We start from the raw sequence: 13,471 nt of genomic DNA on the forward strand, positions 1-13,471 counted from the left end.
TTTATTAAAACACAGACAGTGTGCCTTTGCAATGGTAAATACTCTGTATCTCTTTGGGGGCGGGCACGCTTCCCTTAAGAAGATTGCTATTAACGGGCCGCTGGTCAGATGCTGTGCAGCACCGTTATTTCAGCATTGCACTTCCTAAAGGTGAGAACCAAAGGGGCTCTCAGCAACCTGCAGAATCACCTGTTCCAGTGTTAAGCTGTGCCCGCTGAGGGCTGTGCTGGAGCCGTGCGTGGTGCTCCGGCTGCAGGGGGCTCCTTCCATTGCCGTCCTTCCTGCCCCGAGGGGCGCGAGGCGTGAGGGACGTGAGGGCCGTGAGCTCCGAGGGAAGGACGTGGGCTTTAATTCTTTCCTTTTGATTGCAGCTGTTCCTAATGGCCCCTGTTCGTTTCGGTTCTGATGCAAATTTCCACAGGTGTTGTTTCTAATCGCCTCTGCGCGACTAATCGCTGCCACCTGCCCAGGTGGCGGCTCGCAGTCTGTGAGCGACCCCCGTCCTGCCTGAGGGGAAACCTCCGCTCCTGTTTGCTCGGTAATGAGATTTTCTGGAGTCGTTCTGCACTGCCTCATCCCTCTTAAAGCTTTGGCAGAGCAAAATCTCCGTAATTCCCTGACCTAATTAGCCGTGACAGCTGTTTGTTTAGCGGGGCCCCTAAAAAGCCACCAGAGCTGCCCTTCCGACGGCATCTTTCCAAAGGCGAGGTTTGTTCTCGTCTGAGGAACAATCTTAGCGGAGTATCGGCTTGTGAGCGGACAGAGCATTGTGCTGGTGCTGCTCACTGCAACACCGAGGGAGGATTTTTGTTCAGGAACTGCTGAAGTTGTGGATCGCGCTGCTCTGCACCAAGCACAGGATTAAGCCAAGCTCCTTACGCTGAGAGCTGACATTGCTTTGCAGCCCAGCTGAGCGTTCCTTCAGAAACCTCGCTTGCTCTCCCAGCAGTGCTCACACAAGGTAAGCTTTTGGGGTGAAGTTTCCAGTTTTTATTGCTTGTGTTTAAGAAGTCCTTGTTATTCTTGCAAATCCATGAATTAATTGACTTTACTAGTAGAGGCCTAACTGGGTCATCCGAAGGCTTACAAGAGCCGTTTTGTAGGTGCTGCCAGTGTGTGTTCGCTATATTTTAGTTTAGATCACGTTTATATTTCTTTAAGTGACTGCTCTACATGCTGCTCTGGTGCACAGAGTACAGGGATCCCAGAGCATGCACACCTGGCTGGTTTGGTGTGAGGCTGCACTGAGATGTGCTGCAGCCATTAATATTTCTTCATACCACAGTGCTGGAGCTCACCTGAAGTACCGTGTGGGCACCACGTCTGGGCACTGGGCTCTTAGCTCTTGCTGTTCTGCTCTACAGCTGTGCTTTTGTCAGGCCATGGTGTGCTCATCAATGGAAGCAGAGTAACTGTTGGGAAAATGGGACAAGTCATTTTTATTTTTCATTAGCAAAGTAGGGGGTTTCTGATGCTTACAAATAAAGCTGTTTTATTTAAACATGTCAGCGTGGAAATGCATTGCGCAGCAGGAGGGGAAAAAAAAACTCCCTCCTCAGCTCCTGGTTGGTAGCTGAGTGTCTACGTGAGTAAATCGGATTATGGCAGATGTAGAAAGCATTCCTTCCGAGATTGTGCCTGGTGTGCTGTGTGGGATTGTTTAACCACGGTATGCCTTGTGTAGATAGGGGTAATTAGTCCACTGCTAAGCCTGTGTGTCACAGGACTTACTTAAGGTACCACGTTTGCTTGTTTTGAAATAGAGAGGAATCTGTTAGATTATTATCATCTTTGATTCTTAGAAATACGTGTCTTTCAAAAGGAAGTTTACTTGGCTTCCCTCTGATTTCTTGCCAGTACTTCTGAAGTTATTCTGTCTGTAGCCTTATGAGTACAGCAGTACAATTTCTTCCAGTTTTTGTACACTGATTTCTGTGCATCTTGTTCTTTGCCGTGTGTTCAACTGTCAGCACCCACTTCCTTTGTCTCTCAGTAATTCTTTCACTAGCTGCTATAAAAAGAAATTGACCCACATGACCCAACTGTGTGTCCTTGTCCTTCAAGTCATGCTTTATCTGAAGCACATCAGGAATAAATATGAGCAGCTTTCCACTTGGGTTTTCCACAGGAGTTTAGGATAACTGAATGTACATGTGCTCATGTACATGTGTATTCAAAGCTGTCTTTGTGGTAATTGCTAATAATTTTAAAGAAATCTTTTCTTAAAGAGAAATCTCTACTGCTGTGTTTACTAGGGATGTTGTTTATAACTTGCTGCACAACCAAACTTGGCTTAGTAAACACAGTGCTTTTGCTTGCTGCCGAGTCTGATCATAAGCAGATACCACTTAAAGGCAGTGTGTGTTAGAGATGTGCAATGCATCGTTTAATCCTAACATGTAACTCCATATGGTAAATGTTAGTTGAGGTAGGACAGCTCTTGCTGGAAAGCTCTCTGAGTACAACTCCAGAGATGCGTTAGAACACGTGTATGGCCAGGTTGTATTTAGCTTACTGTATTTCTGTGTGACTTTGCAGCTTGCTGGCATTTTGGAAGCTCTAGAAAACATTGAATAGTAAGACACGAAGAGACTTTTTCTCCAGTAGTTGTGGAAATGGTTACTTTTGTGTCACACTCTGTCAGTTCCTAGAGAGCAATGACCCATGAAGAATGTTCTGAACTACCTTAACTGGATAGTCTTGTACAGGCATTGCAGGAATGGGCTTCCCCTGCCTTTAATGACAAGTTCAGCAACAGTGTTTATTTTGTCAGAGTCATTTGTAAAAATGTGTGGGGTACTGCACTTCTGATTTGTATAGTAAGCCCTGAAGGTGTTCCTGGTCTCTACAACGCTTTCTAATAGAAAATATATATTTGTGCCACCTTAATGAAACAAATAGAGCTCAAAGAAAGGACTGACATTCCAGTGAACTAGGTTCTAAGCAGTGGGAAAGAGTGGTATCTTCTCTAAGCCTGTATCTGCAGGCATACAGCTGAAAGAATCTGCATGAAAAGATATAGAGCCCAGTGCCTACTTGTCATGTTAAACAATTAAAGAATTAATTGCACACTGAGCTATTCTTAACCTGACAGTGATGTTACCAGAGCAAGTCTGGTGCTTCAGTACCACCAGAGGTCAGGGGTACTTTTCTGCCAAAAGCAGGAACTTGCTGTAGGTAAGAGAGATTCTCTCTTCTTCAGCTTCTTGTCAGCTTCTGATAATAAGGTGAGACAGATGCAGTGTAAGCAGAGTAAGAGCACCCTTTGCTAACTGCTGCTGACTGCCTGGAGAAAAGGAATGTTCTGGGGAACCTCTGGGGTTAAGCCAGAAGGAACTATTGGTTGTTGTTGGCAGTCAGCTGAAATTTGAAACTGATTTGTTGTTAGGCCTTCCTCTTACCTAACATGAGATGCAATACAGAAGTATCTCATTTACATAGTTACTGTCATCTGCTTTATTATTAGCTTAGAAATAATTCCTTACACGGACATCTTTCTATGGTACCAGCTGTAACACCATGGTACATGCTATCCAGCAAAAATGTCCAGGCTATAAAAGTTGTCACTGTATTTGCTTGCTGAAGTTCAAAAGCCAGAAAAAGAAGAAAGAGAAGGCCCTTTATTATGACTTAGTTGTTACTTTTTTTTTTTTTTTTTAATCCCTTACTTCTTTCTTCTGGTGTTGTTCTAGAGATTTTAGGATTGAGCAGGGAGAAATTAGACTAAATCCAATTTATTTCTACTGAATTAAAATCAGCATTCAGCTTTATTGAGCAGTGTAGTAGAACTAGTGTCAGTGACTGATATAACTAATTCTTTTACTTCAGTCAACAGTGTATGTACCTTTTTTTTTTTTTTCTGAATATATACCACAAATCATTCTTCTGTAGTATTAGTATTCCATAGGATAGAACACCTAGTGGTTTTTGTAGACCCCTACACTGAGCCCACTGGAAGGAGAGCCAGTTCCTGCAAAGGCAGAATTAATAAAACATAGATTTATATATGTCATGGGTATAAATCACATCCCTTAAACCTGTTATCTTCAAGCAGCAAATGTGTGCCATTCTGAATATTAGCAGTCTCTTGATTTGGATTACCTTCTGAAAAGCTGAATGAGTTCATAAGTGTGGGGTTTTTCCTGTTCTAGGAGAGGTATTAATATCTTTGTTATTAAACTTCATTTTTTTTGTAACTGAATTTCTTTTAAGTGCCTGTATTGTTCTTAATTGCAGTTGTTTCAAGTCACCACTGGGACTGTGGGCAGAATGCTGCTGCCTTTAAGAATAAAGATGTACCTTCACCACGACTAGTCACTTCAGAAGCTGAGCCCATGTGGAATTCTCAGTGCACAGTTTCTAGGTACTATTTTGTTTTGTTTTGTTTTATCATGAACTTACTCCATTACTTCGTTATAGTGTTTTATTCCACATAAATTAGTAGAGGTTAAACCCTGACCATATATTTCTGTGTTAGTCCCCTTGTGTAATGCCCAAGTAGGAAAGAATATTTCTGGATTGGAAATGAGTTACTCCTTATTTATTGTCTTGCTACAGAATCTGAAATTTATCAGGAAAAATATCTAGGTTTTCTAGGACAAGTGTTAACAGACATGCTGGCAATTCTAATCCCGTTTATGGCCTTACACTGCAATTATTCTTTTTGCTAACAATCGTATTGAAAGTTAGAGGATAATACAGGTATGTTGTACATTAAGAACAGCACAGGGACTGTGCACTATGAAGAATCTCTTGTGAGATACAAGAAATATAGTGGATAGTTTATTGATGAGCCAAGAGGAAGAAATGGAGGTGCCACGTCATTGACAGAGTGCAGATTTTTTATGGCCTTGATATGAAGGCTTGTATTTCTTTTCACAGAAACTGTAAAAAGATTGCAGAGCGTCTGGGGTTTAGAGGAGAGTAAGAGGAGCTGGAACAGAACTGTTTTGTTTATCTAACTGTGGGATTCGTTCTTGAGAACAGCAACAGGTTCAAGAGTGCTCTTAAGGAGCTGCAGCTGACACTTTAATGGCTGCAGCAAGGTGCTCCTTGCTGGAGCTGCCTGCAGTCAACTATAGGATGGTATCCAGGTGAGGGTGTTCTTAGAAGGCATCAGCCTGTTCAGATACAGGACCTGCTGTAACATCAGTGCAAGAGTCTTGTCTTGAAGATCAGCCAGTCTTGTTTTTCTTGGACTATAGGCCCTCCCAACAGTTGATTGCTCAGAAATGTTCTGGATTGGGTGAATATCTGGAGAGTATGATGTGCTTTTCCTCAATTAATGAGGAAAAAAAGGTGAATGGTAGTGTCTAAATTTTAGTTTTCTCTATCTCTAGTCTACACATAAGAATGCAATGCAATGAATTCTGTCAAATCTCCATTAAAATGTTCTGGGAGATTTTTTGTTTAAAAGTACATAAATCTGTGATCATGTGATATATATTTTTTTGGTTTTGTTGTCTTGCTTTGTTTTAAATTGCAACAAAATTAGTTTGTCTGTATAAAATCCATTCCAAGCTGTGCTAGTCAGTATGCATTTCTAGTGCCTGAATGGAAAGACTGATTTTGTCTTTATCATAACTAATTTATAATTTATAATGTAAACTAATGTCCAGTTCTAAAAAGCACAGATTTAATCTGATGACTGTTGCAACATTTCACTGCTTTCATTACTTGCAAGTCCTAGTTAATACCTGGAACCATCACTAGTGATGCTTATTCATTTGAAAGAAAGGCTTTTCCTAAGTCTTGTTTTTTGGTACTGATAAAATGTGCCACAGAAAACAGTCTCCAAACAAAGGGAAGACAGAGGGTTTTTTTAAGGTATAATAGTATATCAAGTGCAAAATTAAGTGAGGCAAACACTGACAGGAACCAATTTCTATGATAACATAGTCTTAAAATAAGAACAAAAAACCATTATTTTTCTCAGTTTTAAGAGCTGGCTGAAAATATGCTGATGTGTTCTTTGCTGTAGGTTAACCAGGGACAGCTGATACAGAAGAATGAGCTTCCTTAGGCAAATCAGACTTCTACTCTGGAAGAACTGGATCCTCCGTAAAAGACAAAAGGTAACACTTTGTTATTGGATTTCAGCTTTGGACCATACAGACCTCTGGATGAAGTGGAACATGTATCAGACTATAAAAATAACAAATTCTTCAGTCAGATGTGTCTGGAATCTCATTTGGTGTCATTTACAAAGCAGGTTTTTACCAACCAAGCATAGAGAAATGTTTGTTTAAGTAGAACAATATAAAAGGAGAGCAGTTGTGGGGAGTAATAATTTGTTAGTTCAGGAAAACGTGGGCGCTGCTCAGCTCAGGGAGATTTGATTCCTAATTTTACATTTGTTCCTCAGGCCCAACAGCTCCCACATGCAAATTTCATTAGATTCTACCACTCGCATTAAATTGTTTAATTTTAATATTCTTGAATAGCATGATAAACAAATTGAAAATCAGAAGTAATTTGAATTCTTTCAAATCCTTCTAGACCTTGTGACACTCAGAGCAGACTTTTCTATAACTTTCTACCATATTCCACTCTTTATCTTTTTCATCACACAGCACATTGTTTGCCAACTTGAATGAAAGCTTTCCTTTTGCTTTAGCCTTCAGTCCTTCCCTAGTTGGTTAGCTCAGAGAGATGGTAATACTGAAGTCTGAGGATTTTCTGTTTCATGGCAATGGAGCAAGAGCCGCCATCTGAGCAATAACCCAGTTTTACCTGCCACAAAAGCAACTGAGTAATCCAGTTCTTATCCCTCTTGAGTTCATTTGCACAGCGTTTGTCCCAGACATCATGTTTAGTGGCTGGAGGCTGGTGCTAATCAGACCCTGCAGACACGTTGGGTATTGAGAACAGTTTATAACACTGTACAACTATGCTTCAACAGCATACAGGCATTCAACAACAGGCTTCCTAGGCTAGTCATTTGGTCATTTGCTAGCAAGATTTTGTCTGACTTTAAAAATATGAGGCAATCATCACTTACTAAGTGATGGGATTTTTTATTTTTCTTTTCTATTTGTTTAAAAACAAACAAACAAAAAAACAAACAAAAAATCCTTGAGACAGAGAGTGAAATAGGAAACAGTTGCCTGGTGAAAATCTTTCTAGTCTTTTACTGTAATTGTAGCTGGTCTTAATTAAAACAATTAGAGCTACGGTGGGAAAAGTAGGACAGTTCCAAAATCCTGTTCTTAGTTATTGTGTGGAATATCTTTTGCCCTGCATGGCTTAGTCTGAAGAAGGAGAAAAAACAATGAAACCCACATTCACGTATGACCCATTTTTTGTTTGACCCACTGCTGTACATATTACTGTTGCATATTTTGTATCTGACGGTGGAAGTGAAAGTAAAGGCAGGGAGAGTTTTCCTGCACCTGTACTACAACCCAGGTTTGAAAAGAGTTTGTCCTGGCTCTTGTAGGTTGAGGAAAAAAGTGCCATGCAAATGCACACAAAAAACCCATTGCTGATCCTCAGAGCCCAAAGCCTGTGTCACAAGATCAAAGGATTGTAGTTTCAAACCTCTGCCAAAACACACAGAGGCAATAGAACTGAAAAACAGGAGTGGAGGAAACAGCCTGAAAAACCAGTCAGGATGTTGCTCTGCAGTAAAGTAGTGCCATTGGCTTTTTCATCATTGCTAGCAACTGATGTCTAAGTGTATTGAGAGACCTGGGCAATAAAGTAGCCTTGGATGGGCTCTTACACATTGTTGAATAAGATGCTTAATTTTTAATGTATGTGCTTCCACCAGTATTAGAAAATGAATAATGTTGAAGTGAGGGGTGATAAAAAGAGACAAAAGTAAAGATTAAGAAATATAGGATTTTGCTTCAGTCTTGACCTTTAGGTACATACACTATGCCAAAAGCCTACTAATGAGGCCAACACTGCAAGAGCATGGATAAAATCCCTATTTATCTATTGCTGTCTTATCTTGTTTTATTGTATTTTACAATCCACATTGTGAAAGAACTACTTAGATCTATATCTAGCCTGTCTGGCTGCTTAGTACTATCTATGTATTTTTATCACAGTCAGTATCCTTAAACATTTCTTTAGTAGATGTGGAGAAGCCACTGAGTTCATGGTGATGCTTCATAGGGCTCTGATGAAATCCTGGCTGTTTCTGGATGTCCTTTCAAAGTGGTGGAACAGGAAAGGGGTAATCATGGGCACGTGCTGCACTGGGCATTGCCACTATCAGCTCTCTAATCTGTTAGTGGCTCTGCATGATTTATCTGTAAAATTTGTTTTGAATAGATTTTTTTTTTTTTTTTTTTCCCAGCTTCGTATTCTGGTGGAGCTTATATGGCCTCTGTCATTATTTCTTGTCCTGGTCTGGCTGAGGAAAGCTAATCCACTGTATCGCCAACATGAATGTAAGAACATAAGATATGTTTTAATACTCTGTCTTGTGCTAGATAATGCCTAGAACATCTCAGATGGATACAGTGGGCCTGCTTGCCAAGTATTATTCTCTAATGGCAAAAAGACAGGCTCAGTTGCAAGCATTTTAGTTAATTATAGCCATGTATTGAGAAAATTAATTGTGACTGAAATAAAAGCTTAAGCCTTCCTGAGATACGTCATGGCTGAACTTGACATAAGGTCTCAGGTTTCTTTCAAGTTGTAGATAGTAATAATTTTGTTGTTGAGAAATTGCTAACTACTGATTTTAAAAAAATAAAATAAAAAATAAAAGTAAAAAAAAAGGGCCAGAACTAACTGCAATAGAAAGTAAACTTATTGCTTATATCAGTGACTTTCAGAAGTTTTTATGTGTAGATACTGATACTGATACTGATAGGGTACAGACTACATAATTACTGCATTCTAGATATACCAGGTATTTAGATGCCTTGTTTATGAATGTTTTATATGAAAAATATTTTAATAAATTCTGAAAATATCATGTTTGAAATCATTCAGCATTTCCCTATCTCTATCAACACAAAAAGTTGTTGTGTCACTCGTCTCTTTGGAAGCTGTATTAGCCAAATGTAGATTACTCCTGAAAATCCTATGCAAATTATTCATCTGTCGTCTTTGTAAAGGAGCCCATACTAGTAATAAGGTTCACACAGACTGCATTAGAAAAAACATAATAATAATTTTTTGTTTCCATACTGCAGGTCACTTCCCAAACAAAGCTATGCCCTCAGCAGGAACATTGCCCTGGATACAGGGGATCATCTGTAACATGAACAACCCTTGTTTCAGCAGCCCAACCCGAGGAGAGGGTCCAGGTGTTGTGTCCAACTACAACAATTCCATGTAAGCAGAACTCTGTGTCTAGGACGGAGGTTACCATGATGCAGGCTTGCTAAGCAATTGCTGATAGCTTGCCCTTGACGCCTGTTGAACCTGTTGGCACCTAGTGGGTAATATGAGGGGAAAGGATGAAGTATCTTTATCTTCCTTCCTTCAGTGTGCTGAGGATAGTTTATGGAATTGTTCTGTGTCGCAAGCAAAAGGCAAAGGGGAGCATTTAGGACAACAGCAACTACTGAAAGGGAAAAAAGAAATCAGTTCTAGCAAGTCAGTTTCGTTCCAACAGTGATCAGAAATGACAGAGTGGAGGTCATAATGGTGGGTTGATGCCTTTTCCAAAGGAGTTCAGCACTAGTCTCTACAGAACATGAATTCATATGGTAAAATCATCCTTTTTATTGCCTACTGTTTGTTGACTGTTTCAAGATAAATATTTTTTAGCGTGAAACCTAAGCTTTCTTTTCTCATGAGTTAAACTGTTCCCTCTGAATGAGGGCTCTGATGAAGTATAACAAGAGAAAATCTGCTCTACCACTTCTCATATAGCACCTGTTCTGACTATACATTTGTGAGACTTTAACCAGCATAGTAACTTTCAGATACTAAGGTTATTAATAAAGACAGGAGAATGGGAAATTTCTGGACTGTTGCTGAAAAAGGGCTGTGGAAATGCTTCATTGCATTGTTGGTTGTAGCTGAGTTGTGAAAGACAGCATATAGTGGACAAAGACCCTTAGAGTGAAAACTGGTTAGGAAAAAAATAATTCAGAATCTCCCTTTGGAGCATCCAGTGATTATACTTCTTGATTTAGTGGTGCCAATGCTATCAAAGCTCTAGTAGCATTTAATTCCACTACTTGATGTTAACTTAGGTTTTTGTGTTTTGTTCCTATTGAATTGGATTTAAAATAATCAACTGAACCTTTCAAGGATACAGACAGTCATGAAGTGAAGTTAAAGGTTTCTGTTTTATATATATATTCTGGCTTGTCTCAGTTGCTTATTACGGAGTGAACTGTCCCTTTGTGAGTCAGAGTAAATTCAGTGCATTACAAAGGAAGCAAATACATTGTGTTTTCTGAAAGAATTTTGTCCTTCCTGTTTGCTGTTTCCTGTAAGCTAAAATAAGTCTTGTGGACTGTGACTTAGCATTCCATATATGGAAAGCGTAGCTGTTAAAGAAACACAGTGCTTCCTAACAAGTATTTGTTCAAATTCTATCTCTGTTATATGGAAGGAAAAGAAACCTGTGGCATTTCAGTTCCTAGATGTGCTTAAACCACCTCTGTTCCTAGTAAGATTTTTTTCATGCTTATTTTATAAACACAGGACCTGACTGCATCTTTTCTTGAAATGTATGTCTTAATCAAGAACAATCAGTGAAGAGCTGCCTTAGGTAAAATTGGGCACTGCTGTTTTCTCACTTCTCCTAGAAGAAATGTTTTGAAAGTACTGTCACATTAGAAGGTTCTGAGCTGAGAGAGGGAGGAGGATTCTTTATCTGGTCACTTATCCAGCTGAGCAGGGCTGAGTGGACCATTTAACTGCCAAAGCTGCTCATAACCAGGGCATGTTTGCACCAAAAATATGGAGTACTGCATGGGAAAGGTCCTGTCTCCCCAGTAGCACGTGGTAATGTAAGTGTATGAGAGGCCAGCCTTCTGCCACACAAGTAGCCCTCTGAACCATGTGGATTCCCAAATCTCACTGAATTCACACCATCTGAAATTACTTTCTTGTCATCAGAAAACTGAGCTTTGAGTTTCAAGGATGAAGACAAATTAACTTTTTCTCCTCATCCCTACCAAAGAGAAAGTAAAATTTGAAAATGTGTATATGAAGTGTTCTTAATAGGCAACCAACAATAATTTAAGGCTGATGACTATTTCTTCTTTCAGTCTTGCAAGAGTATATAAAGATGCTCAGGAGCTCTTACTGGAAGCCCCTGAAATCCATGACCTTGGCAGAGTCTGGGAAGAACTGATCATTATGACTCAGTTTATGGAAACAATGAGAACAAATCCTGAAAGAATTGCAGGTAATTGTTTTTTCTGTGCCCATTAGACACTGAATTTTGCCTTATGAAATCCATCTAGTAATTATGCAGGGACTAACAGCATCTTAATGTGTTTCACACTTGGCTGTGATTCTTCTGACTGTTTGAGAAGGTAAGCTAAAATTCTTTAACTAGTGGCTTTAAAAAAAAAAAAAAAAAGAAAGAAAAACCAAAAAAAAACCCGTTTGGTAGAGAATCATTTGGCTTCATTCTGCAGCCAGCTTCCTAAGTAACTGTAAACAAAGCTCAAAGTGTAAATACATGGATATGTTACCACCCAAAGCAAAAGATGGACAAAGAGCTTTCACTAATTGTTATTACAGTAGAGGCAAAAGCAGTAGGAAAGCACCACTGGACGATACAGAGGAAAGAAAAGCCAGGAACATGCTTGAATTGATGGCATGAGAAGATCTGAAGATTTGGTGGCCTTTAGTTTAATAGCTGTTAACCTAATCTGGTATGACTATTAAACTGTAAACCGTTTCTGCTTCTTAAGGGGAAATTAGAAGTTTTACTTGTGAAAGATTTTTAACGGGCTATTTTTGCAAAAACTGTAGAGTCAGGTTAAATAGATAAAATTATCAATAACAAGTGATAAACTAGTGTAATTGTAAAGGGCTGGCTGAAATTATTTACACAAGGCCCAGCAGAAGTGACTGTAACAACAGTGTTAGCTTTGATCAGAACATGTGAAATAAAGCAGAAAAAAGGCAAAGACTTTCAAATGCAATTAGGGATGTCATCAGTACTTCTATTTCTGAAGTCCTACTCTGAAGCGTCTTTGTGAAATATGGAGTGTAGTAGCACTGAGTATTTTCTGATAAGCGTTCCCTAGAAAAACATTAAAATTATTCTGGATTTCAAAAGTAGTTTTGGACCCCATTGGTCACTGGTAAGCATGTGAGCCAAAGCATATAATTTTTGCAGGCTTAAGCTAGGATTTGAGATGTTCCTTAACTTCCTATTATTTCAGTTATCCCTGTACTCTTTTCTTTATCCAGGAAGAGGAATAAGAATTCTGGACATTTTAAAAGATGGAGAGACTCTCACTTCCTTCTTATTGGAAAATGCTGGCCTCCCTGATACGGTTGTTTTCCAGCTTGTTAATGCTCAAGTGCGACCTGAACAGGTGGGTGGAGTACAAAAGCTACCAGTTACTTACCTAGAATACAGACTATTGAGCTGTATATGCAAAGTAGGGGACTTCACACTCTACATCTGCTTTAGTGGCTGTGTATTTTTTATGGATCTAGAAGGAGGGTTTTTTTTTTCTAGGCAGTTTTAAACTAAAAGAAGGAAGGTTTAGATTAGATCTCAGTGGAGAACTTCTGACAGGGTGCTGAGATGCTGGAACAGGTTGCCTGGAGAGTTTGTGGTGCTTGGAGCCGGGGAGGGAGCAGGGAGGCTGGAGCTTGATGATGCTTGGGGTCACTTCCAACCCAAATAATTTCATGATTCTATGGATAATTTGAGTATGCATTAAATAGAGGTACTTTGTTTGATGCTGTCATTGCTCCTGAACAGCTAAAACATTAAGAAATGATACTGACAAGTAATGCATATGTCCTCATGATTAAAGACTTCTCTCAAAAGCATAAGGTAGTTGTTCAGTTTTTGGAACAACAGATCTGATGATTAACAGCAGAAAACAATTTCCAGCTTCCTAATTTAATGTTTAAATTCTTCTGCCCCAGTGCCAGCAAAGTTGCATGCTGGCCTTATTGGGTGGGAATGTAAAAGCAAACCCTATTTTATTTTATTTTATTTTATTTTATTTATTTTATTTTTATTTTATTTTATTTATTATTTTATTTTATTTATTTTATTTTATTTTATTTTATTTTATTTTATTTTATTTTATTTTATTTTATTTTATTTTATTTTATTTTATTTTATTTTTTTATTCCAACTGAATAACAGACCCACTCAGAAAATTCACAGTGAAAACTGTAGGTCAGATCACTCCTGAAGCAGCTAAATGGTGGACTATTTGACCAAGCCCAGGCTGTCTCTGCAACTGTGTATACTGGTATGTGAGAGTCAAGGGGAATGTTGTATTAATGAATGAATGTTGCTGAATCAGAACTCTGGAACTATTTCTACAATGTGTTAGTGTGTGGGTTG

The 13,471-nt window shown here is 39.1% G+C and overlaps 1 protein-coding gene across 3 annotated transcripts in view; it reads left to right on the top strand.

Annotated features, from left to right (window-relative positions):
* Nucleotides 1–73: 73 nt before the first annotated feature.
* Nucleotides 74–13,471, top strand: part of ABCA4 (ATP binding cassette subfamily A member 4) — a 63,594-nt gene continuing 50,196 nt past the window's right edge. For 2 of the 3 annotated variants that reach the window (XM_015870010.1, XM_032446110.1), the window contains exons 1-7: nucleotides 74–961; nucleotides 4,237–4,363; nucleotides 5,981–6,074; nucleotides 8,306–8,399; nucleotides 9,153–9,294; nucleotides 11,190–11,329; nucleotides 12,349–12,476. In XM_015870010.1, coding sequence (XP_015725496.1) covers nucleotides 6,009–6,074; nucleotides 8,306–8,399; nucleotides 9,153–9,294; nucleotides 11,190–11,329; nucleotides 12,349–12,476 — 570 coding nt within the window. In that variant the 5' untranslated portion in view covers nucleotides 74–961; nucleotides 4,237–4,363; nucleotides 5,981–6,008. Of the gene's footprint in view, nucleotides 962–4,236; nucleotides 4,364–5,980; nucleotides 6,075–8,305; nucleotides 8,400–9,152; nucleotides 9,295–9,322; nucleotides 9,672–11,189; nucleotides 11,330–12,348; nucleotides 12,477–13,471 lie in introns of those variants that run through there. The other variant, XM_015870012.2, reaches the window with a different exon arrangement.

This window comes from Coturnix japonica, chromosome 8, assembly GCF_001577835.2.
Source record: "Coturnix japonica isolate 7356 chromosome 8, Coturnix japonica 2.1, whole genome shotgun sequence".
In the NCBI taxonomy this organism is placed as follows: domain Eukaryota; kingdom Metazoa; phylum Chordata; class Aves; order Galliformes; family Phasianidae; genus Coturnix; species Coturnix japonica.